The sequence below is a fragment of the Canis lupus genome, chromosome 4 (assembly GCF_011100685.1).
Source record: "Canis lupus familiaris isolate Mischka breed German Shepherd chromosome 4, alternate assembly UU_Cfam_GSD_1.0, whole genome shotgun sequence".
Lineage (NCBI taxonomy): Eukaryota > Metazoa > Chordata > Mammalia > Carnivora > Canidae > Canis > Canis lupus.
Window position 1 is genome coordinate 60,754,529 of NC_049225.1, and position 25,525 is coordinate 60,780,053.

General features: G+C 42.6%; 1 protein-coding gene and 1 non-coding gene across 5 annotated transcripts in view; one reads left to right on the plus strand and one right to left on the minus strand.

Annotated features, from left to right (window-relative positions):
- The window catches only part of SH3TC2 (SH3 domain and tetratricopeptide repeats 2), a 104,275-nt gene that overhangs the window by 39,277 nt on the left and 39,473 nt on the right, over nt 1–25,525 (plus strand). The window contains exons 1-3 of one of the 4 annotated variants that reach the window (XR_005358455.1): nt 8,132–8,334; nt 18,706–18,804; nt 22,288–22,415. Coding sequence is in view for 3 of the 4 variants with exons in the window: in XM_038535081.1 (XP_038391009.1) it covers nt 8,283–8,334; nt 18,706–18,804; nt 22,288–22,415 (279 nt within the window). In the remaining variant the exon portion in view is untranslated. Of the gene's footprint in view, nt 1–8,131; nt 8,335–18,705; nt 18,805–22,287; nt 22,416–25,525 lie in introns of those variants that run through there. The other 3 variants (XM_038535081.1, XM_038535082.1, XM_038535083.1) reach the window with 3 other exon arrangements.
- On the minus strand, nt 5,011–5,114 carry LOC119871690. Its single transcript, XR_005358761.1, has one exon. It is a non-coding gene; the product is annotated as a U6 spliceosomal RNA (small nuclear RNA).

A 25,525-nucleotide genomic window follows, 5' to 3' on the forward strand; every position in this document is an offset into this window, starting at 1 on the left:
ATGACTCTGCATGGCCCACCTACCCCTGAGCTCCCTGTGGGAACCAGCTGAGGACTCTGTTTAGAGTGCTTTGCAGGCCACTCTGTCCTCTGCCTGGTTCTGTCCCCTCCCCCCCATAGGGATCCTGTGAACACAACCCCATAAGCTTGCTGCCTACAAGTCTTCCTCTCGGGGTCTGCATCTTGGGAACTGACCTGCTGCAGCAGGCTTTTCAGAGTTGGGGAGAAATCTTGGACAGGGATGGGAAAGATCAATATTCAGATTGATTTCATCTGCTTGGAACATAGAGACAGTCTGAGAAAACTTAGATCAGTGGAAACTTTTGGATTAGGTAGCTTAAAACAAAATCAGTTGTACAAATATAAGTTGTGAGAGATTTGGTCAGGTATCTAGTTAAACAAGAACTAAGAGCTTCCTTAAATTTTTAGTTCCTTCCTTCCTTCCTTCCTTCCTTCCTTCCTTCCTTCCTTCCTTCCTTCCTTCCTTCCTTCCTTCCTTCCTTCATCTAAGAGTGCCTATTCCATCAGGCACTGTGTTTCATGGTGGGAACAGGACAGCAGAAATGTGAGGGGGAGATGGTAAATAAACACAGACTTAGGACTATAATCACTAAAGTGAATAAGCGGGGGCAGAAATAGGAATAAAAGGAGGTACGTCTCAGAGTAGGTGATACTGAATATAAGACTGACTACAGGTCCACACTCTGCAGTGGCACAGACACTGGGGCAGTCAGAGGTGAGGAACTGAGGGTTCTGTGGGATCATGCTCCCATCCCCTACTAACTGAAGGCTCCAGACACTGAAAGAACAGCTGCAGGGGAGTTCTGATGGCCTCGATTCTCAAAGCGTGGTCCAACAGCCAGCATATGGGCACCACCTGCAAGCTCCCACTAGAGCGTCTCACCCCCTCAGAGACCGGGGATTAGGATCTGCATTTTCCTCATTCCCAGGTCTATTGGTTTCCTATGGCTGCTGTAGCAAATGACAAACTTAGTGACTTCAAACAACACAACTTTATTATCTTGTAGTTCTGGATGTCAGATTTCCGAAGTGGATCTCACTGGGCTAAAATCAAGGTGTTGGTAGGGCTGTGTTCCTCTTGGAAGTTCTAGAGAATCCTTTCTGTGCCTTGGCCAGCTTTTGAGGCTTCCCACATTTCTTGCCTATGGTCCCATCTTCCATCTAAAACCAGCACTGTAGCAGCATCTTCAAATCATTTTCTCTGATTCTGACCTCTGGCTTCTAGTTTGCTTGTCATATCTTCTGACTCTGACCTTCCCACCTCCCTTGCGGTTACATCTGGACCATCTGATATCCCTTTCTCAAATTCCTTCACTTAATCCTATCAAGAAAGTCCTTTTAGCCAGGTAAGAAAACATAAACATATTCACAGGCTCTGGAGATGTGGATATCTTTGGGGGGCATTATTCTTCCTATCATGCCAGATAATTAATATCCATATTAAAGTTTGAGAAGGACTGGTCTATTGTCCTTCTTTCCTACTTTCCCTGGATGTTCATGTTTGTTGAAACATTTTATTTTTTTTGAAACCTTTAAAATTAGTGTATGTATGGTAAACTGTTTTACTCATTTGCTTGACCTCTGTACAAACATGGTTCTATGGAGGTTAAGATAATCTGATCTTTATTAGTAGTCAGATGTTGCTTGAGGGAGGGGTTGGGGGTTGGGATGCTGTATATATGTGTCTGTTTCTATTCTCCTGGCTGTCTTAAGTGGTGAAGCTTACTGTATATGCAGGTGCTGGCTGGAATGTTTGGGAAAAGCTATTGCTGTCATTTACTAGCAGTAAGACCCTGGAGAAGTCACCTGACTTCTCTCACACAGCCCTTTCATCGCTTACAAAATGGTGGGTCCAGCTCCTATGTTATGGATATAGGTGTGAGGATATAGTAAGATAGAGGATTTCATCAATATGGAAGTCTTGAATAATTATAAATCATTTTTTTTGTTATTTGTGGATGCTGAAACTTGAGGATGAGAGGGGCCCTCTCATTTCTTTCTTTCTTTCTTTCTTTCTTTCTTTCTTTCTTTCTTTCTTTCTTTCTTTCTTTCTTTCTTTCTTCTTTCTTTCTTTCTCTCTCTCTCTCTCTTTCTTTCTTTCTTCTTTCTTTTCCTTATTTTTCTTCTTCTTCTTCTTCTTCTTTCTACTTATTCATGAGAGAGAGAGAGAGAGAGAGAACACAGAGAGGAGGTCAAAGGGAGAGGGAGAGAGATAATGTCAAGCAGACTCCATGCTGAGCATGGAGCCCAATTGGGGGCTCGATCTTATGACACTGAGATCACAACCTGAGCTGAAACCAAGAGTCTGTGGCCCAAACAACTGTGCCACCCAGGTGTCCCCTCACATTCTTTTCATTGAGAGAGCCAGATTCCCTGCATGTGGTCTCCCCTTGTGGTTAAGGCTTTTAATTAACTTTAGTATAGATCAGAAGATTAAGAAAAGGAGAGCTCTATGGACCTTTAGACCCCTGAAATGTACACCTGTCCCTGTCCCTCATCTCTGTAAAAGAAATCCCTGGGGCATTATTTGCTGAAATCTGGAGGCACATTGGAATCACTAGGAGTGACTCTAATCAGAGATTCTGTTTCATTGGAGCTGGGTAAGATCTAGGCATCTGGATTTTGATAAATGTCTCCAAGTAGGTAGAATGTGAACTATCTCCTGACTCCTGTAGGCTGATGTAAACTTGGAATCCATTAGCAAAAGTACAATACATAAAACAAAGGAGGGGACAGTGCCTCCGTGCTGTGTACAGAATACACAGCTCTGCTGGATGGTTGAATGGAGATCTGGGGATCCCACTTTCAGAGGAACTTGAACAAAGTCATCATGGGAACAAGACTTGAATGGGTGAGGACACAGAGTGACTACATAAGGAAAGTACCTAAGGGGAAATGGTTGACTTTCCCAAGGTCACCCAATGAAATTTATCAGCGAAAACACCCAAAATACCCCTTTCTTTTTGCTTGAAACCAATTTACTAGATCACAAAAGCCAAATAGTGATGAAAATAGTTGAGCATGAGTATTTATTTTTCTTTCTTAAGTAAACTGCTTGCAAAACGTGTGTCTGTTGAAAATGTTGGCCAGTCAAGAAGAGAGAAATGCAGCTAGGGTGGCTAGGCTAGATGCCTTTGCCTGAAGTAATGAAAGGAATCTTCTTGATTATCTGAGGACAGGCAGTCCTAGTTTTACTGAGGTGCATTTCCTCCTAAGCTTTCTGATTGGAACTGAGATTTTTGTCTCTGTCATGGCTGATAGGTACATTCTTTTCAACAAGGATGTCCCTTCTTCCTCAGAGTCTGGACTCATGGACAATATGCCAAAGACTGGTATAACAGTGATCTCTCTCTCTCACACACACACAAGTGCAAGATTTGTGCAAGTAAAAAATCAACACCTGGAAACACTTTTTAAATCCTCACAATCATTTTATGAGATAGAGATTTTTTGTGATCTCTATGTGACTATTATTATCATTGTTATTTGCAAAGGACAGACTATGCCAAACAGCATACAACTTGGAAATGACAGAGCCAGGATTTGAACTTTGGTCTTCTGACCACAAATCTAATGCCCAAACTGACCTTTGAGAGGTAAAAACATATCCAGATGGAGTTTCCTGGGGTTATCCTAACGAACTGCCCAAACTGGGTTACTTAAAATAATAGAAATATATTGTCTCATAGCTCTGGTGACCAGAAGTTCCAAATCAAGGTGTCTGCATGGCTAAGCTCCCTTGGAAACCTTCAGGGAGGATCATCCCTTGACTCTTCCTGACTTCTGGTGGTTTGCTGGCGATCCCCTTCATTCCTTGGCTTGTGGATGTGTAACTCAACGCCCTCATTGTTGCCAGGGCTTCTGCTTGTGGGTCTGTGTCTTCACAGGGTGTTTGTTTTATAAGAACACTAGTCATATTGGATTAGGGACCCTCTGTATTCCAGTATGAACCCAACCTAAATAATTATATCTACAACAATCCTATTTTCAAATAAAATCACAGTCTGAGGTACTGAGGGTTCAGTGTTCCATATATTATATTTGAAGGGGAGAGGATTCCACCCATGACATAGTCTTACAGTTTTCCCCTTGAATTATAGTTCCTCAGTGCATATATTATCCCAACTAGACTGTGAATTTCCCAAGGAAAAAATTTTTCAATTTTACATCAGAAGGGTCCAACTGGCTGCTTGTGGGCTGGATTTGGCCTGAATTGAAATACAAGTAAATTTTATTTCTAATTTTTTCTCTATTAGAATGTACTAGTTTTCTTAAGATGCTTTTTATAAACAGCTAATGTACAAAAAATTCAAGTTTCCTCATCAGAAATAAAAATCTGGACGAATCACTGTATTTTTAATACATACTTTTATAGCATTTCAAAAGCAAATCTTAATTCAAACCAATACCTCTAGAAGGAAATTTAAAAATTTAGTTTAGTTTCAAGAGTTTGCATATGGCAGAGAAGGCAGGTCACATTTTATATTTTAACAACACAACCTATTGTATAATAAATATAAAATGGAAAAAGGTAAGTTTGTCTGGTCTGAAGTATTGGCCTACACAGTGCTTTAGAAGATTTTCTGAATTAGTCTTTGAGCATTAATTTTTTAATTCTTGTTTTTCTTATCAAAGTATAAGTAACACACAGCATTATATTAGTTTCCACTGAGCAACATAAGATTCAACAATTCTTTTGTTGTTGTTGTTAAAGATGGATTTATTTATTTATTTATTTATTTATTTATTTATTTATTTATATATGGGGGGGAGAGAGAGAGAGAGAGAGAGAGAGAGAGAGAGAGCACCCCCATGGGAGGGGGAGAGGGAGAGGAAATTTTAAGCAGACTCTCTGATAGTGCAGAGCCTGAGTCGGGCTCAGTCTCATCACACCCTGACATCATGACCTGGGCTGAAAGAGTTGGATTTGGATTCTTAACTGACTGTACCACCCAGATGCCCCATGATTCAGCAGTTCTATACAATACTCAAAACCATGGGATACTTCATGAATCTGCATGTTTCCCTTGCACAGGGGCTGTGTTAATCTCTGTGTCATTCCAATTTTAGTGTATATGCTACTGGAGTGAGCCTAGTTTGTGGCCATTAAAAAATTTGGGAACTTCATGTGAAAATCTTGATGTCTGGTTTCTATGACAAATCAGGACGTCTGGCTACTTCCCAGAAGAACATGGCATCATACTTCTCATTTCCTGAAGCCTAGTGGGAGCTTCTTAGGTGGGACAGTGCCCACCTTGTATCACAGATATATTTGTATCCTACTGATTCTTCTTCTTTGCAGAGCCTTGATTAAGATACTCGTCATTCAGAAATATATCTAATACCTAAACCCCTTTTATTACCTCCATTGCTGTCACTCTGGTACAGACCATCATTATCTTTCTCCTGGATGTTACATTTGCTGCATACATGGAATCCCAGCTATAGTCTATTTTTCTTTTTCCTTTTTTTTTTTTTTTTTAAGATTTATTTATTTTAGAGAGAGAGCACACATGAGCTGGTGGAGGGACAGAGGGAGAATCCTCAAACAGAGTCCCTGCTGAGAGTGGAGCCTGACAGGGGGCTCAATCCCAGGACCCCAAGATCATCTCCTGAACCGAAATTAAGAGTTGGATGCTTAACCAACTGAGCCACCTAGGTGCCTCCAGCCTATTTTTCAAGGAGCAGTTAGGGTGACCCTTTAAAACTATAAGTCTATCATGAGACTCCTCTATTTGGCATCCTATATTGTCTCCCATCTCACTCATAGTAGAAGCTGAAATCCTTAGATGGCCTTCAATGTCCTCTGCAATCTAGCCTCTAGCTGCTTTCTCTCACCTCATCTTTATACCTGCTCTGTCTCATGGACTTCAACCACACATGCTTTTCTTTCCACTTGCCAGCCATGGTCCAGCCTCAGGGCCTTTGCACCTGCTGCTCTCTCTGTCTGGAAAGCCTTTGTTCAGGCTAATTCATCTAAGGCATATTCATACGCTTTAGCCCATATGCAGAATAGCACTAGTTTCTTGCATCTCAAGAAAAACAATGACTTTATCCAGAGTGGACTTGCCAAAATGTGTGTCTCAGCCAACTGCCTCAGAGTGTCACCTGGGACAGACAGACTTCCTTTGGTTGGTCCTGGTCATTTACAATTTCTGATCTCTATTGCTGTACCTGCGTAAGAATGGTGGACAGGTTAGTCAAGGAGAAATGATAAGTCTGAGCATTTGTCATCATGTGCAATTTAAACTATGGCTTCTTTCTTTCTTTCTTTTTTTTTTTTTTTAAAGATTTTATTTATTTATTCATGAAAGACACATAGAGAGGCAGAGACATAGGCAGAGGAAGAGGGAGAAGCAGGCTCCATGCAGGAAGCCCGACGTGGGACTCGATCCCAGGTCTCAGGATCGTGCCCTGGGCTGAAGGCTAATGTTTAGCCGCTGAGCCACCCAGGCGTCCCAAAACCATGGTTTCTTTTCACCATCTGATTCTTATATCCTCCCAAAATTTTGAGTGACTATCTTCTAAAGAAACTCTTGCTCTTTTATCTTAAGCCCAAGAAAACATCCTAAAACACTGCTTCGGTGAAGGAAAAGGCATGGGACATTATGAAAGTGGATATTTTAGACAGAAGTGCACAGAGAAAACATCCTGCATGTAATCCCCCATGTGACTGGAGAGACCCTGTCCCCCCCACCCCCCGCCCCACCGCCGCTGCCCTCCCTGCCCCACCCTAGCCCTCCTCTCCTGGGCCTTCCATAGTGGTCAGCAAGCTCTGAGGGTTCACTATCAGATCATCTAATTGTTTTTTCACTGTGGTCATGGAAAGAGCTTATATATCAGAAAAATGAAGCTCCCCAACTGTGGAATCAATTAGACCTGACTCCAGTCCTGAATCTGACATTCATACATAGTGGGGCTTCGGATGTGTTATATGCCCCTCTTTGTGAGTTTCCTCACTTAGAGAATAGAGCTGGAAGGACCTATGTTATGGGGCTGTTACGGGATTGAAATGAAGTAATGTATAGTGAGTGCCTGGCCCATGGCAAACGTTTAAGTGACTGGGTGTCAAAATGAGTCAGCATTGAAACTGAAGCCAGACTCTGTCACCTGAGTCTGAGCTGGTGTGTGCAGTGGACACTCGTGACAGCCCCCATGGGACTGGCCCCTGGGCTATCCTTTATATTGTCACCCGGGTGCTCCTCCCAGAATATAAACATGGCCAACTCACCTCCCTCCTTAAAATGCTGTGCGAGTGACCTCCAGTCCAGCCTGCATGTAGCCTGCAGAGCAGTGGATAGGACTCCTGTGTCCTGTCAGTTGTGCCTCCTCCCTCCTTGGTTCACTCCCCACTGAACTTTGCTCTAGGCACTAACAAAATAATAAGTAATTAGTGATCCTTGAACTTGGCTGTTAGATCAGTCAGGCCTCCATCCAGTCTTGTGGACATTCAACCATATTTTCCCTGCCTCCTTTGGAAGATGTTGCAGGAGGTTTTCTGTACTGCGTCCACTGCATTCTCCGGCTCTGCAACTTGTCCAAAGTGAAAAAGAGGCTGGTCTGGTGTCACCAGGTTTCTGGGCAAATTTGTAACCTTACCGGACTTGGTCCTGCATCCTCTCATCAGTAAGGTGCTGGGCTCCAGCAGGCGATTGCCTGGGTTCCTTCTGACCAAGGCTTTAGGAACAGGGGCTGGGGCTGTGCCCGTTCACCAGTGAGGAGCTGGCTCACCAATGCTGCTGGCGCCCCGGTGAGCTGCTGCGCCCAGGGGAGGTGTTCACAGACAGAGAGGCTGGGTGGGGATGGCTCTCTCATGGGCAGGCAAGTCAGTGCGGGCCAAGTCAGCCAGGGGGAAACAAGAACAGCAGCCTTGATTCCTGGGATGCTCTCTGCCCTTCTCCTCCACCCTGGCCTCCCCCACAGGAACCCAACTGTGTATCTCAGTCCTAGAATGTGAGGAATGTGCCACAGCCTGATAGGCCTGAAGCAATCTGCAGAGAGGCAGGGAGGAGTGCTGCTCCCCAGTCAGAGGCCTGACAGTGTAGGGACTATGGGTCCTGAGGGCTGGGCTGCCCCTCCCCTCCTGCCTGGGCCTCCTGCTGCAGCCTGATGTCAAAGGCTGCATTGTGCATTGAGCTGGGTTTTGGTCCCTAGTGTGCCAGGGAGGAGGCGGGAGGAGGGACACCGTTGGGAGGCTGTCCCTCCCAGTGCTCTTCTGGCTGCTGTTCCCAGGGGCCTTGGCCTGGGGAGAATGATGCACACATGGGTGGCTGCTTCTGCATTCCCGGGGAGCCGAGTCTATCCTGGGGCCCAGGTGAGTTTCCTGACCTGGGGGAGGGGGTTGGCCTGTGGCTTCCCTGAGGTGATTGGTCCAGTGAAGACTCAGGGATCTGTTGGGTTGGGGAAGCTGCTTTTCCAAAGATCGTAGCGGCGAGATGGCTTTGCTTTCTGGCCCCCTCTCCTTCCCTCGTCCAGTGCTTGTCATTCTGGCTTTGTGAAAAGGGAGTGGACCCTGGGAAACTTCTACTTTTCCTGATGAGAGAGACTTTGAGCTCTGTAAGGAGCCAGTGCTGCTTTTGGCTGCCACTGGCAGGGTGTGACTAACCCCTTCCGTCTTTTCTTCCCAGGATTCCCTAGGTCAGGAAAGAACCTCAGGCAGTGAGTGCCCCTGGGGCGCATGAGTGGCCATAAATTTGGCCTCAGTCACTCAACCCTATTTTCATCAGGGTTGCTGTCACTAGACAAAAACAGGCAATTTCTTGCCTCCTACCTATTACAGAGTGATTTTCTTTCTTTTCCTTTTTTCTTTTTGGTACGTCAGCTTGAAGCCATGGAGTCGTTGCCCTAAGAAATTGTCAAGTCATCTGAGACTTGATATCAGGTGACCCAACATCCTAGTTTTGCCCGGGTCCGAGGGCTTTCTCAGGATGCAATCGGTGCTAAAACCAGAAGAGTCCCAGGCAACTAGGGTGGTTTGTCACCCTAGTGCAGACTCCTCACTTTTTTTTCAGAGCAGGACCAAGGTGGGGTCCTGCCATCTCAAGTATGGCAATTATCAGGATATGTGGCAGCCTTGGGGGAAAGTGGCAGAGTCGGGGAGAACTTGGGAGATAGGAGAGCACCATGCCGAGGAATCATTCCTAACCCTTGTCAGGATTCCATGTCTTCCTGGAGCACCATGTGGTTCCTTGGAAAGGGAGCCCAGAAGAACTGCTAGGCAAGACAAACAGATCTGCAGATGGCACAAAAGGCACAACCATTAGCTATGAAAACATGTTGCATCTCCAGATTTCTAAGATTTATAAGCTTGTCAGACCCTTTCCTTAAATCCTGTTGCCATTGTACCCTGCAGGAGCAGACATTAAATGGAGTGTGGGGGAACATGAAGGATCACTGGTCTGCAAGCCAGGGTCCTGGGTTCTAGGTCTACCATCACTTGGGCAGTTAACCATCACCATGGTTAATAACCTGGTCTTGGAGGCCAAAATGTCTGGTTTGATCGTGGTTCTTTGACTTGACCTTGAGCAATTTACTTAACCTCTCTGTTTTAGTCCCCTTGTCTATAGATTTATTGATATATTTTTATACATTCTTCATAGAGTTGTGTGTGGGGGCGATTAAGTCTACGTGTGAAACACTCAAAACAACCTGGCAAACAGTGATTTAACACAGGAAATGTCAGCCATATTAATTACATTTCTGTGACTCTAGCCTATCAAGCTCTCCCTCTAGGCCTTTGCTCATCTATAAGATGAGGGAATGTAGGCTTGGCCTGCAGAGGTGCCTTAGGGAGCTCTGCTCCTGCTCTCTGACCCCCAGCTTCAGCTGGAGCAGCTCTGCTTCTGTGTGACATCCTGTCCTCAGCCCAAGATTTCATGAACAAGAGTTCTGTGGCTCAAAACCAACCAGCCAACCAATCAACACTGAAGAAAGCATCCTCAGAGTTCTTATGATATTACTGTCCAATGATTTTATTGTTTCACCTGATTGGGGGTATCTCTAAGTGGCTGGGATCCCGAATCCACTATTTCTCTGAGTCAACTTGCCATTTCCTTTATCAAGGCTTTTCATACCATTTCCCTAAAATTTTTTCTGTGCTTATCAGGGCTTTTCCCCAGAGAGGGTGATATGGGTGTTGTAGGTATGAGGACCATTGATATAAAATCCCTTTTTAGACTCCCCTGTTTTTCCTAGGGAAATAGAACAAAGTATGAGACATATTCTGGAGTGACTCCATAGTTCCGTGACTTAGGGAAAAACTCGTATATTCTTCAAACCTTAGTTTTCCTGTCTGTAACCTGGATCCAATGGTACTATTGGTCACACACAGAGTTTTGGGTAAGGATTATATCAGATAATTCATCTCATGGATTTAGCACAGGGTCTGGCTTCTGATAACCCCTCAGTAATTGTGGACTGTTTTACTGTTCACTAGTAAAGACTATTCCTACAACCCTTCTCCCTAATTCCTGGCTCCACTGTGCTCCTGTTTCTAGCTGCTTCTGCCATTACATCTGTTTAAAGTGGAGTAAACAATGAAGACCAGCAGTCCTCAGGGGTAAGGGAAGCAGGAAAGGAGAAGGCTCTTGGTAGCACCGAGCTCTGGACAGATGCCTGGCTGGTTTGCCACCGTGTCACACAATGATGAATGTTGGCTCTGGCCACTCAAGTGACCTGCATTCTCACATATGGGCTCTGCCTGCAGCATCTGTTCCCTGTAATGTTTCTCATTTGCTCACATAAATCTCCCCATTGCACATGGTGAGAGGTGCTGGTTTTGGTCAACTGCTGTCATGTCTGACTTCCTGGACCCTTGGAGATTCTTGTCGCTGTTTAATAAATTATAGTTCCTCACTGAGGATCACAGAGTAAGTCATGTCAAAGTTTATTGACCTAAAAGCTTCTAGCACTGTCCCCTTATCTTTAACACTTGCTTGGAGAAGTTTGGCAGACTTACACTCTTAAACAGGGGATGTGAGAGGGAACATTTGCCTATATTGATTGCTGGTGTTTTTAACTTTCAACAATTTTGGTAAATGTGAATCATGAGTATAATAATAGGAAATTGAGGAAGAATGCTGGCAGTACTGAATGATGCCTCATATTTGAACTTTAAAAAGCTTGTGAGGCATTTTGAACTTACTGATAACAGAGAATTTCAGAACAATAAAACTACCATCTAGCTCTAGTACATTTCTACATTATACCATGTTTGCTTCAGAATACCTTAATTTCATTCTCTTAAAAAAAAACAAAACATTGTAGATGCAAGTAGAGTCCCCTGGTCCCCTGGTCCCCTGGTAGTTCTCTCCCAGTCTCATTTCCCTCCCTCGTTTCCTCCCCAGAGTTAATCACTTTCATGAATTCAGCGGTTTTGTGCTTTTATTACATGTTTGTGTACTCATAATCATTGCAAAGAATTTTTTCTGAAGATTGATACTTAAACAAAATGATATCATTGTGCAGCTTGCTTTTTCCCCTCCCTCTACATTATGATCAGAGATACATCCATGTAGGTAGATATACCTATAGCTGTAATTTGACATTTATCCTAACGAGGACAGTGTAGGTTTACATCATAAACTCTACTGGTGGATATGAATGTCAAGTCAAAGAAGGAAAAAATATGTAGGTGGAGAAAAAAGCATGCAGGGAAACACTTCTTAATGTTTTTTTAAAGTTGGGGTGGAAGTTGGGAGAGACTGAGAGAGGAGAAATGCATCTATTGCTCAAATGGGTCAAATGCTCACGTCTAGCAAGTTTCTTTCTGTTTTTTTTTTCTAGCAAGTTTCTAAGAGTGAGATGTTTCCAGATTAGAGACTTCAGACCTCAGAGTTCTGAGATTAGATTAACGTCATGGTGGCATAAAGTTGGCTCCCAGTGATCTGCATGCTTCTGATTCTTGTGAACTTGTTATGTGACCTTGGTAAAATCACTACTCCTCTCTAGGCCTTAGTTTCTCCACAGTGAAGTGAGGAGTTGAACTAAATGATCTCTTAAATCCCTTCTATCTATTCATTTTCTATAATTATTGCCTCTTCTTTATTTTTATCCCTCATATTCAATTTGTCAAGATACTTTCCCTTTTCTAACTTTAAGGTACCACACCAGGGACGCCTCAGTGGCTCAGTGGTTGACCATCTGCCTGTGGCTCAGGTCGTGATCCTGCATCGGGCTCCCCAAAGGGAGCCTGCTTCTCCCTCTGCCTATGTCTCTGTCTCTCTCCGTGTGTCTCATGAATAAATGAATAGAATCTTAAAAAAAAAGAAAAAAAGAACCACACCATTCACTAAATCCCCTCACTTCTCACTTGCCAAAATCATAGTGCACAGTCTCACACTTATACTCCTGGATTGCCATACAACTTTTTTAGCTGGCCTCCCTGCCTCTTGTCTTTTCTTCTCCCTTGTCCTTCTTGTGCCACATCAGGTAGAGTTTCCATTGCTACAATGCCATTCCTATGTTCAAGAATGCTTCATGGCTCCCTATTGCTTACTATATCTATTCTAAGTTCCTCTGCTTGCCTTGAAATGCTGTCCCTATCCTGACTCTACCATATTTAACAATTTTAACTACATGATCATTGACCTTGCTAGTATGTACAGGCTGGTTTCTGCTGTCTCATGTGCATACAAAGTTCATTCCCCCTTATCTTGCTGATCTCTTTGCCAGTAATTTTACTCCCCCCACCTCCCATATAAATCTACCAGGAAAGTGAAAAAGAAGCCACAGATTCAGGGATATTACATGAAAACCACATATCTAATACTTGTATCCAGAACATAAAAAAAAAAAAAAAAAACCCACCAAAAAACCACCCTTATAACTCAGTAATGAGAAGGTTAATAGCCCAATTAAATGGAGCAAAATGTTTGTAAAGACACTTTCATTCAGAAAATATATGTATGGCAAATAAGCACATGAGAAAAATGCTCAACATCACTAGTTACTAAGGAAATGTAAATTGAAACAGTGAGATAAGACAACTATACAATGGCTAGAATTAAAAAGCCTGATAATATCAGATGTTTGTGATGATATTGTGCAACCGGAACTCTCTTGCGTTGCTGATGGGAAGGCAAAATGGTATAGCTGCTTTGGAAAGTAGTTTGGCAGTTTTTAAACAAATCTCAATGTATTTTTAATTAGTAACTTTTTCCGACCCAAAGTAATAATAAAAATGAAATGAGCTTATACCAAAAGTAATTTATTGATTAATGAATGAAAAGTCCAGGTGTTGTTTGCTTTAGGTATGGCTGGATCAAGATATTCAATTGATGTTATCAGAAAGTTATCTTTCCTAAACTCCTAAACTTTTACTGGATTAGCCTCAACTTTAGGCAGGCCTTCACCTGTGGTAGGCCTCCCAGTTCTAGGCTGTCATATATATATTTTTTAAAGATTTTAGTTATTTATTTTTGAGGGTGCGAGAGAGAGAGCACGAAAGGTGGAGGAGAGGCAGAAGGAGAAGCAGACTCCTTGCTCAGCAGGAGCCCAATGCAGGACTCAATCCCAGGACCCTGAGATCATGACCTGAGCTGAAGGCAGATGTTTAACGGACTGAGCCACCCAGGCTGTCATATTCACAGCTCCAAGTGCAATGGAAAGAAATCTCTTCCTGCAGAGTGCTGTTGAGGGTCCTGAGACTAATTCTCATTAGCTTAACCTTGGTTATGTGGCCATGGCATAACATAACATGATTGGTTGATGCTTGAGTGAAGTGCCCACTTCTGGAGCTAGGGATGGAGTCAGCCCCACCTGAACCACATGGTTTACGGGGCTCATCTGGCTAATGAGAAGCACAGGATTGAGTCTGGGACTGTCTAATTGCAGTCTTTGTTCCCACCTACTTCTCTACCTGCCTTCAGTTCTAGAAAACAAAGTGTATGTCTCTTACAGAATATTTGGAAAGTAGACAAAAGTAGACAAAAAGATGATTAAAAATGACTCGGCACTAGCCACTATGGACCTACTGGTCTATTCCCTTGCAGTCATTAAAAAAATCATATCTTTTTCTTTTTAACACACTTCATTCTGTATGATAGCTTTTTGTTGCCTTGATTTGTCTCTGGTCCTTTTTTAATGCCCAGCTAAGTCTCCATATTCCTTCATGTTGAAATATAATCCCTGTACAAAAGAGTTCTGTAAATTATGAATCCCCATGCAAGTATTAACTCTTCTTCCTATTATGCAGCTCACCCAGATTTTCCAGATTCTTTATTGTGTCTCAAGTGGCTGCTCTCTGGCTCATGGGTCCCCAAGCACCTAGCAAATTGGCTCTCTATTCCACAGATTCTCACACTTTAGAGCACACGAGAAATCCTCAAGAGGCTAATTGAAAATGCACATCTCCAGACTCTACCTCTAGATATTCGGAGGTGAAGTAGGTAGAGAAGAGCTCAAGGAATATTTCTCTATTTGTAGTCTACCAAATTTACCACTCATGCAGAGCTATGTACAAAATTATATGTGTACAGTTTGGTGAATTTTCAAAAAGTGAAAATGTCCACCTATACTACTTCCTGGGGTTGTCATTCATTTATTCTCATTGCTATATTGTACTTAATTGTATATACTACACTTACTTATTCATTCTGTGTAGATGGACATTTGGGTTGTTGCCAGGCTGTTTTGGGTGTTACACATACTGGAGCTGTGAATATTTTTGTAGATGTATTTTGGTGAACACATATATGTATTCTTCTGAGTATATGCCTAGGAATGGAACTGCTAAATCTTATTGCATGTATATGTTCAGCTTGAACTGATATGTCAAACAGTTTTTCCAAAGTAAAAATTTTCAAACCTTATTCTCATACTTGCAGTACATGGGATGGGAGTTCCAATTGCTCTGTATCCTTTGAACACTTGGCTTTATCTGTCTTTTTTATTTTGGTCAATCTGTGTAGTGGTGTTCCATTATGGTTTTAGTTTTCATTCTCCTGATGAGCTTGAGAAAATTTTCATAAATTTATTGGCCACTTGGATACTGCCTTGGATAAGGGCTTCTTCACCCTTTTGTCCATTTTTCTAGTTGCCTACCTCTTTCTGAAAGATGCATAGCATTCTTTATATATTCTGGATTTGAATTCTTTACATTCTATACACATTCTTTATATTTTCTTCTACTCTGTCACTTACCTAGCATTCTCTTAATTGCATCTTTTGATTAAAAAAAGTTCCTAATTTTATCCATTATTTTTTTGTGCATAGTGCGTAGTGCTTTCCCATCCTGTTCAGGAAATAACTGGTTACTTCAGTCATGCAGATATTCTTCTCTAATTTTCTTTTTCTTTCTTTTTTTTTTTTAAAGATTTTACTTATTTATTCATGATAGACATGGGGGGGGGCAGAGACACAGGAGGGAGGAGAAGCAGGCTTCATGCCGGGAGCCTGACGCGGGACTCGATCCCAGGACTCCAGGATTGTGCTCTGGGCCAAAGGCAGGTGCTAAACCACTGAGCCACCCAGGGATCCCCCTTCTCTAATTTTCTTAGTTAGTTTGGGCAGATAACTTTCTATTTTTTATTTTATTTATTTACTTATTTTTTAAAGACTTTATTTACTTATTCATGAGAGACACAGAAAGCGAGGCAGAGGGAGAAGCAGGCTCCATGCAGGGAGCCCGATGTGGGACTCGATCCCAGGTCTCCAGGATTACACCCTGGGCCGAAGGCGGCGCTAAACCACTGAGCCACGGGCCTGCCCGGGCAGATACCTTTTTAAAAACCAGCACTTAGGTAGCTCTGATGCAAACAGTCTACAAATTATGTCCTATGAAACACTGCAATTTTCTGCTCTAAACCTCACACATCTTTTCAGAGCTTTCTTGCTCAAAGCAGGATGACCATGAACTTCCTTCTTCAAGGTGGACTTATATGGTGGACATTCACCATCTTTAGGCTATCTTTTCTTTCCACGCAGTCTTGCAGTAGGTACACACTCTCACAGCTTGTGGGGCCCATATGTGAATGGGTAAATTTGATGGCATGCAGACTGTGGTAGCCAGAGAAGAATGAATGCCCACAGAGGGGCAGCAAATGCTTGACCCCAGACAATTATTGCTACATGAGAATGAGGGCTCTGAACTATAGATCTTCCCATTTTCAAAGCAAAGCCAAGAATCTGGGTTATGCAAAATATCCCAAGTTCTGAGTGATGTCAAGCAATTCACATTTGAACTTTAAAAATTCAGTGTATGGGGGAATGCCTGGGTGTCTCAGTTAGTTAAGCATCTGTCTTCAGCTCAGGTCATGATCCCAGGATCCTGGGATCATGCATTGGGCTCCTGCTCAGTGGGAAGCCTGGTTCTCGCTCTGTCGGCTGTTCCCCTTGCTTGTGCTCTCTCTCTCTCTCTGACAAATAAAAAAATAAAATCTAAAAATAAAAAAATAAAAATAAAAATTTACCATGTGGGAAAATAAAAAAAGAATAACAAAAGAGAACCAAAAAAGGAAGGAAGGAAGGAAGGAAGGAAGGAAGGAAGGAAGGAAGGAAAGAAGGAAGGAAGAAAGAAGAAAGAAAAATGATATTTGTGGGTTCCTGATGGCCTCTGACCCTGAGGCTATCAGTTTTCAAACTGTCCCAGAGTGAGGAAGCAGGCTACCACTCCAAGTGTGATGCTGGAACCAGCAGATGTATCACCTGGCAGCACATTAGACACACAGAACCTTAGGCTTTCAACCTACTGAGGTAGAGTCTAAATTTTATCAATATCCTCAGGCAATTCATACACATATGAAAATTTGAGAAGCATCAGTCTAGATGTGTGATTCCCAACACTGGCTCAAATTAGAATCAGTTGGGGAACTTAAAAGAATTTTTATGGCTGGGCTGCACTACAAACCACGTAAATCAGCATTTCTGGAGACGTGGCCTAGGCACTGCTATTTTTAAAAAGCAATCTGAGTGATTCAAATAGGCAGTCAGAGTCGAGAACCACTAACTTAGATCCATCTCTCATTTATGAGTGGGAAAAGTGAAACCTCAGAAAACGGATGGATGAAACGTCTTGCCCAAGGTTATTAACTAATGTATGGGAGAATCTGATTTGTGCTCAACCTCTTATCTCATGATACCCAAGCCAGTGCCTTTTTGCTACAGTTACCTTTGGTTCCTGGGGGCAGAACTACAAAATGATCCAGTTCAACTGTAGCTCATTACTGCCTGCTTTCCAGCTAAGCTGCTTTTAACACTGAACCCCTAACAAGATTGACTGGATGAGGAGCTATGAGCTGACGGGCCCCTCCTTCTGCCTATCAAACCCAAATCCATTTCATTCTCCCTCCCTCTATCACCCCCAAAAGTGTTAACTGCTCCTGCTATGAAGAAATAGAATCTGGTCCTCCACTGGTGTCTCAAAATCTCTCTGCATAGGCAAGGAGCACAGAGTAGAGGCACAGACTCCTGGTAGCAATGTGAAGATTTGGGGTTAGCATTAATCAGCTGTGAGTGGATGGAGTGTGATGGCTGGTCCGTATCACTCTTGGGCTGCATCAGTAGATGAACAGGTCCAGAATGCAAAATGGGTTGATCTGCTTGACTCTGACCTAGCACAGTTTTATAATCAAAGAAACTGGGAGAATTAGGTGAGGGACTTGCAAACAATGGTTGAGCCAAGACTCCTAATCCCTCTTTCTAGAACCAGGCAGCTTATAATATTCTGACCCCATGGTATAGTCTTTGAGCAATTTCATGGTCAAAGGAACAGAGTAACCCAAAGTAATGTGTTAAGGACTTGAATTCTCTTGTTGTATTTTGGGAATATCATGAGGGAGGCCCACATTTCATAGTGATACTTGTGAAATTTCCTTCTATTCTTTTATATCCACTGCCTCGTGCTTTTTAGCTGTACTCTCTTCTCTTTTCAACGCTCTGCCATCAAAATAGCCTTCTCCCTAACCCCAGCTGTGCCGTGATCTTCTTTCTTTTCCTTTTTCACTTCAATTCTACAGTGGCAAAGACAGGAACATTTTGGAGATCTGAGGAGAAATCCCATACAGGACTCTAGTGGTCAGACAGTCTGGGGACCATCAATACATTACAAGCATGCCCCAGGCGTCTCCCTAATGATGCTACCCTCTCTCCTTCTATGGTGACACTTCTGTTATCCACCCATTGATCTTAAACCTCATCGCAGTCAGATCTATAATGACCTTGTAGGTTCAACATATATGGAGCATTTTCAGTGTCCTCAGCCATGGGACTCAGTCTGACCTGTGGGTGGGAATCTGTTTTATTTTATTTTAAATTTTTATTTATTTGACACAGAGGGGGACAGAGAGAGAGCATGAGCAGAAGGAGTGGTAGGCAAAGGGAGAGGAGGAAGCAGGCTCCCTGGTCACTGGGGAGCAGGGAGCCTGATACAGGGCTTGACCCCAGGACCCCAAGATCATGACCTGAGCTGAAGGCAGACGCTTAACTAACTGAGCCACCCAGGCCTCCCTTATTAACTCGTTTTAAATAAAATGGGGATACACAGGCTACTGCAGTATTGACATAGCAGGTATAACAGGTCTTTGATAACAGTTGAGTACTAAATAATTGTAAGGCAATGGTGATAGCAGAGAGAACTCCTTCATGCCACCAGCCTAGGAGAAAAAATTGTCACTTGACAAAGACTTGTAGTCCATGCTTATCACTTGCTTACACTCACACAAATGATCTTTCATTTGATCTCTTCCAGGTAAAGAAACTCCTTCCAAGAATCCAACCGTATCAACTGAGTGTATAGCCTTATCTGAAGAGAAGGAAAAATGTTTTGTGCCACAGAATATGACTCCAGGTATCTAAAACCCAAATAGAAGCCCTATTTTTTTTTAAAGTATTTTCCATGTCGAATTCCACAGTAACCTCTTTATCTCTCCCATCTGTAGGCTCCCTTTCTTTTATCCTTTCCAGGCACCACCATCAAATGCATCTTTGTAGGCATGACCTCGACTATGGCATTCACTTGCTCACAAATCTTCCAATACTCTCCATTGCCTGCAAGATTAAGTTAAAGCTTCTCAGGCTGACTCTCAAACCTCTTCACAATCTGGCACATATTAGGAGCTCCATACGTATTTGCTCTACTAAAGAAAATACATTAGCAATTAAATTTTAAGGTGCCGGAGGGCAGGGATAATTTTTTTGAAGACTTAGGTATTTATTGTGCATGGCATCTAAAAGAGTTATTTGTACATAGTTGGTGCTTAGAAAATATTTGGTAAATAAATACACAAATTGTTGAATAAATATGCGGAGGTCATGTTTATATTCTATATACAGTACCTTATACACATAGCACATTCTCAATAAATATTTGTTAAATAAACGAATAAGCAAATAAAGGGTTGAATATGTGGAGTGAGATTGGTGGAGCAGAAGAGCACCTGTATGAATCTTTCAGAATCAGAAAAAGATTCTGAAATTAGTGCAAAAGAAACCTTATTCTCAAGACACATCTTTCACAAGTCTCCGACTAAGAGACCTCAGTGAAGCTGGCAGGGAGTTGGCATCAGAGGGTAGTATACCTGGGCTGAACCTTGTACCAGAAACTCTGAGGATCAACCTGCAGAAGACTCAGTGTTTATTGTACAGTAACAGGGATCATTTGGGGGGGGCTAATCATGTGCCAAGCATGTGCTAAATGATTCCTCTCATTCTCATATGCTCACCTCTGGGAGGTGCCACCAAACTCCCCATTCCAAAGGTGGCCAAGTCTCAGAGAGAAAGGCATCTTCCCCACTGCCACACAGCTAGTGAGGAGAAAGGCATTCAGACCCTCATCTTGTTCATGGCCACGATGGAGGTGCATCTTTGTTCCTCCCTGGCATACAAATGATAGATTTGTGGAAAAGATTTACATTAAGAATGTTTCAAAGAACATAAACCAGGTAAATGGATAGTGTTCATATGTCATATCAGGTTCTTTCTTTTCCCAGTTTCAAATTCTGTCAAACAGCCAGGCTGACAATGAGAACGACCTTGCCCTTTCTTGTTCTATCAATCTGCTTGTCTGTTAGCTTGTCCTTGAGAAATGGTGACTCGCCACCTGTTGTTTCCTGAATACAGTGTAGTCAGCATTTTGCCTTAATAGTGCCATGAAGGCCAATGAACAAAGGGTACATGGAGGGCTGAACTTGTCTGTCTTATAGCCTTTACCACTGTGGTGCTGTTTCCAGGAAAGTCACTGAGCAAGAAGGGGGCATTCCGCTCCAGCCTCCAATCTCTCCTTGACGCGGAAGAGTCACAGACAAAATCAATCAGATACATTAGCATGATTAAACAACCGGTTTTCAGAAGGATTTTTAAAAAATGACAAAGTATGCTTCACACTGACACTGGAGTGAACTTGATTTATTCCCTTGTTTTGGTCATGCTGAAGGCACTGCAGGATCCCACAGTGGCCCATGCAGGAGGCTCTCAGTGGCAGCTCTGGCCTGTTGAGATCTCAAAGGCAGTTTGCTTATTTAAGTCCAGGTCTTTTGAGTGACAAATCCATGGATTCAGGTGCAGGACTAGGAGATCCACACTGAAGGGGCTGCCATTTGCGGGAGCTATTGTGAGAGATTCTAGAAGGGAGTTTGGATCACACTTTGAAAGGACAGGAGAAATGGATTTGGTGAAAAGGAGTCACAGAGTTGGTCAGAGTCAAGGTTGATTACAGATGTGACAAGATGAGGTCAGAGGGAGCAGTAATTGGGGCAGTGATAGGGTGGGGAGTTTGAGAGTCGACAGCTGATGCTTAATGTGTTAATTGAATATTTACTATGTAGGAGGCACTGAACAAAAAGCTTTGTATGAATAATCTCATTTGTAAGCCTCTTAAAAGCTCTGTGAAATAGGTACTCGACAAGTCATTTTGCTAATGAGAAAAGTCAAGTGTAAAGATGTAATTAACTGTTCAGCATGGCACAGCAAGCGAGGGCAGAGCCAAGCCTTGAGCCCAGGTCTGTGTGACTCCGCCTCCCCCGGCTTCGCCTCCTCATAGCGGTCAGTGTGCTGATCCGTGAGGCTACTGGACAGAGCACTGAATCGGACGGCTGAGGATGGAGGGCTTGGATGAGATTAGAACACAGGCCAGGGAGGAATGGAGTGGAACAAACATCCACCCGCAGTTCACACCAGTGTCAGGTCAGTTGGGGATGTCCTATTGGAGCTGCTTGGTAGCCAAGGCATTTTCAGGACTTCCAGGTTAAAAATGGGCCCTTTAAACATAGGAGTCCAGGCTGACTTGTGTTACCCAGGCCAGCAAGAGAGGGGCTGTCTTTAATGTGCTCAGGGATTTGCAAAGTCCCTGGCAAGTTAGGGCTAGAAGAGAGACCTCTATAATTATCCAGTCCAATGCCTTTTTGGTTCATTGTGTTTGATAATTATTAACGAGATTGCTACTTATTATCTAAAGGAGACATGTGGCAAAGTGCAGTTATAAGATGAGCCTCTTCAGGGTGACCTTTTCCAACAACACTATCCAAAGGCATACCCCTGCCCCCCAAACTGCTCCATCACTCTGTCTGTTAATCCAATTACATTGCTTTCCTAGCACTTTTCTCCATCTGAAGTTATTATGTTCATAGAATTGGTTACTTGCAGAGATTACAAGCTCCATGAGAACAGGGAGCACATCTATTTTGTTTCCTGCTGTATTCCAACACCTGAAACAGCTTCTGCTTACAGTATTGGCTGAACGAATGTGCATTTGTAAGAAATTGAAGTTAGGCTTTAATACATTAAGGACCTGCCCTGGCAAACATTAGTAAACTCATTTTATTAGAAATAGTTTAGAGAAAATGTATGGCGTATCCATAATGCATAAAGCATAGAATATCTATTACACATAATAAATTTGATGTGTATTTCCATATATATGGATAGATTAAGTATTTGCTACAAATCATCCACAGGAAGAAATATATGTGTAGCTGTTCTGTGTTGGCACTGTTACCTTGGTGCCAGGCAGCCTAGGAATATACCTTGTTCAAAGCAGAAATAACCAACAGCAGCTCCTGGGATTCCAGAACATTCCCAGGCTTCAGCCTCTCCTTCCTTCCTTCCTTCCTTCCTTCCTTCCTTCCTTCCTTCCTTCCTTCCTTCCTTCCTTTCTTTTTTTTCTTTCCTTGGGGGACATTTTAAAGGAGGTGCTCCGGATATCATTAAGATTACTTGTAACCTCTCATTAAAGAGGACATCAATTTAATTGATGTCCATTTAATCTAATTCTTTCTTCCCTTTTATTGCATTTCCAGCCTGATCTGATTGCATTTCTCCCCCCTTTCTCTTTAAGATCTGACGCTCTCCTTCAGTGTGAAGAGCCGCTCCAGGAGGTGTGTAAACGGCCCCCTGCAGGAAGCGGCCAGGAGGCGGCTCTGGGCGCTGGAGAATGAGCACCAGGAGGTGTGTGCCCTGTTTAAGGTGAGCTTGGGTGGCCCACTGCAATGCTGAACCTGCCTGGTGTCCGGCCGCTGCAAGGCTTGCCAGCACCTAGGACAGCGCCGGGAACAAAGTAGGCCCTTCAGAGAACCGCTGAAGGAACAAAGAATGAATGAAAATATACATACTTGCTGCTCAGCAAGGATACACGGAACTCAGAAGGTGGCAACCTCTGGTGTTGCACAGTCAGAGAAAATGGTTTCAAACCTGCCACTCATAGCTGTCTGACCATCTACAAGTGACTTCACCTGTGTAGGATGGAATTGTTATGATATCTACCTTATAAAGCATATATATTTTTTTTAATAAAATGTGGTACATTGGGATTATTTTTTCTTGTAATCAAATATACACAACGTAAATTTTCAACTTTAATTATTCTCAGTGTACAATTCAGTGGCATCAATGCAGTCACGTTGTTAAGCCATCACCACTGTCTGTTCCAGAACTTTGTCATCATCCCAAACTGAAACTCTGTATCTATTAAACAATAACCCCCCCCATCCCCTTCCCTCACCACTGGTGACCACTAAGTATATATTCTTTTAAGTACCAAAATTGCTAATCAAAAAATTAATAACGATAAATTTTAGAATGAGAGGAGAAAAAGGCAACAAAGTAAATAAACCAGTTCCTTCTCTTTCATAGTGGGTAGCTTGTATGTTCAGTTGTTAAACCAAGGAAGAAGGATATAACCAAATTATTTATAGTTTAGGAGAGATTTTTTTTTTAAGACCCTATCTATTTATTTGACAGAGAGAGAGAGAGAGAGAGAGAGAGAGAACACAAGCAGGAGGAGTGGCAGGCAAAGGGAGAGAGGGAAGCAGGCTCCCCGCTGAGCAAGGAACCAGAGGGCCTCAATCCCAGGACCCAAGGATCATGACCTGAGCTGAAGGCAGATGCCCGAGTAAGCCACCCAGGTGTCCCCTGGGAGGGACTTACTAAAAGAACCAAAGTCAGAAATGATTAAAAATTGTTGCAACTAGAGGTGGGAGAAAAAGAATATTACTTCATGTAATAAACTAATATGTTCTAGTTATTTTTATAGTCTCTGAATTAATTTGATACACATTAAAAAGGGAAATGTGTTCTATTAATCTGTCACGTAAAAAAAAAAAAAAAAAGACTGGTTTGTTGGGAGGAGTCAGTGAGTCAGTATCTGTAGAGAGCTTGGCACTTTGCTTGGGTGGCAGTATGTGCTCCCTAAATAGCAGATCAATTATAAATAGTAGGTTTTTTTTTTTTTTTTAATTTCCAGAATTCAGAAACTTGGAGGCACGAGCTGTTAACTGGCACCATAGTTTTTAAAAATTTGAGTCACTTTTGGTGTGGGCAAGAGCTGCATTTGATTGAGCCAGGGGATCTGCTGGGCTGAGGGTAGAATCGGTCCAGCTGGTGCACCGGGGTTGAGGCCTGGAGTCAGCTAGATCTAGGCTCCAGTCAGGGGGCCACAACAAACACACAGGTGACCCGGGGTAAATTGCTTAAACTGTGTGTGCCTGGGCCTCCTAGACTATAACACATGCATCATGCCATTTTCTATTAAGGCTGAAATGCCATTTGATTATCAAATGCAGCAATATTTTATATACCTGGAAGAAAGGGAAATAAATGCTCCCAATTAAGTATGAGCCACATGCTTCCTTATCTTTTATCTCAGACATGATTAAATGTGGTAAAAGTGTATCTTAGAATGGATTAAGTAGTGTCATTGTACTCTTTGAATAGGGTTATTGTGAGTTAAATGGGGCATTGTTTGTGAATAGGTGAATTGCCTGACAATGAATCTCCTGGAATCAGTTGCTGTTGTTGTTTTAAAGATTTTATTCATTTATTTACAAGAGATACACAGAAAGAGGCAGAGACACAGGCAGAGGGAGAAGCAGGTTCCCTGCGGGGAGCCCGATGTGGGACTTGATCCCAGGACCCCAGGACCACTCCCTGAGCCAAAGGCAACCACTGAGCTACTCAAGTGCCCCTGGAGTCAGTTTTTATCTAGGACCCCTTCCCTGAGCAACAAGATCTGGGGACTCCTGGGGCCTGTATGGGAGAACCCCAGAGTTCTGGCTTTGCTGACCTAGGAACTCCTCTCTTCCTTCCTCTCTAATCTCTTCTTTCCACAGGGTTCTCCCAGAACAGCATTCTAGGGAATTATTTTTGATGGCACAACTTGGCCTGAGGGAGGAAGGATGCTCTGACCTTCACTCATTAGAGTCAACTCTAGAAGCTTGGACAAACAAGAGAAAGATTTTAGGGGAAAACCAAGTCGGTACAGTAGTTTAGACCTGTTTTCCCAAGTATTAAAAAAGGGAGTGGGGAAGCATGCAAATTGGCACAGCACAGCCTTTTGTAAGGGCAGTTTGGCTCTCTCTTGCATTTTAGGATCGAAAATGTGAATATCTGCATTCCCAACTGCACTTCTCAGTGAGAATTACTTATGTCAAAACAATCAGAGATGTGAACAAAGATTTAGCTATAGGATGTCTATCACAGTACTGGTTAGGATGGTAAAAAAATGAAAGCAACGCAAATGTCTAAACACAAGGAAATGCTAAGAACTATGTTAATGTAGTGATGGCATATGTAAGCATTAAAAATAATATAGATTGTTTACTGAAGTAGGGGATGGCTCACAAAATATTGTTTAATTACAGAAGATTAGAAAACAATTTATGTAATGTGATTCTATTTATAAAAAAATAGTTACCTGGAAGCTCGTGCACAGGAAAAAGGATTCTGAGTTAATACATAAAAGTGTTAACTGATGATCTATCTCTAGGAGGAAGGATTGTGATTTTTGGTTTTGTGTAATTTGGTTTTTCTATTTATCAGCTTTATAAAAATAATCATTAGACATAGATCGACAATCAAACTTGCTTCCAACGTGCCTTCTCTTATTCATCCTTCAGCTTCCCCGTACACATTTTTTTTTAAAACACAAAAGGTAGCATTTTTCTAAAGGATTTTTTTTTTTTTTTTATTTGAGAGAGAGAGAGAGAGCATGAGCAGGGGAGAGGGGCAGAGGGAGAGGGAGAAGCAGGCTCTCCAATGAACAGGGAGCCTGATGGGGGGCTTGATCCCAGGACCCTGAG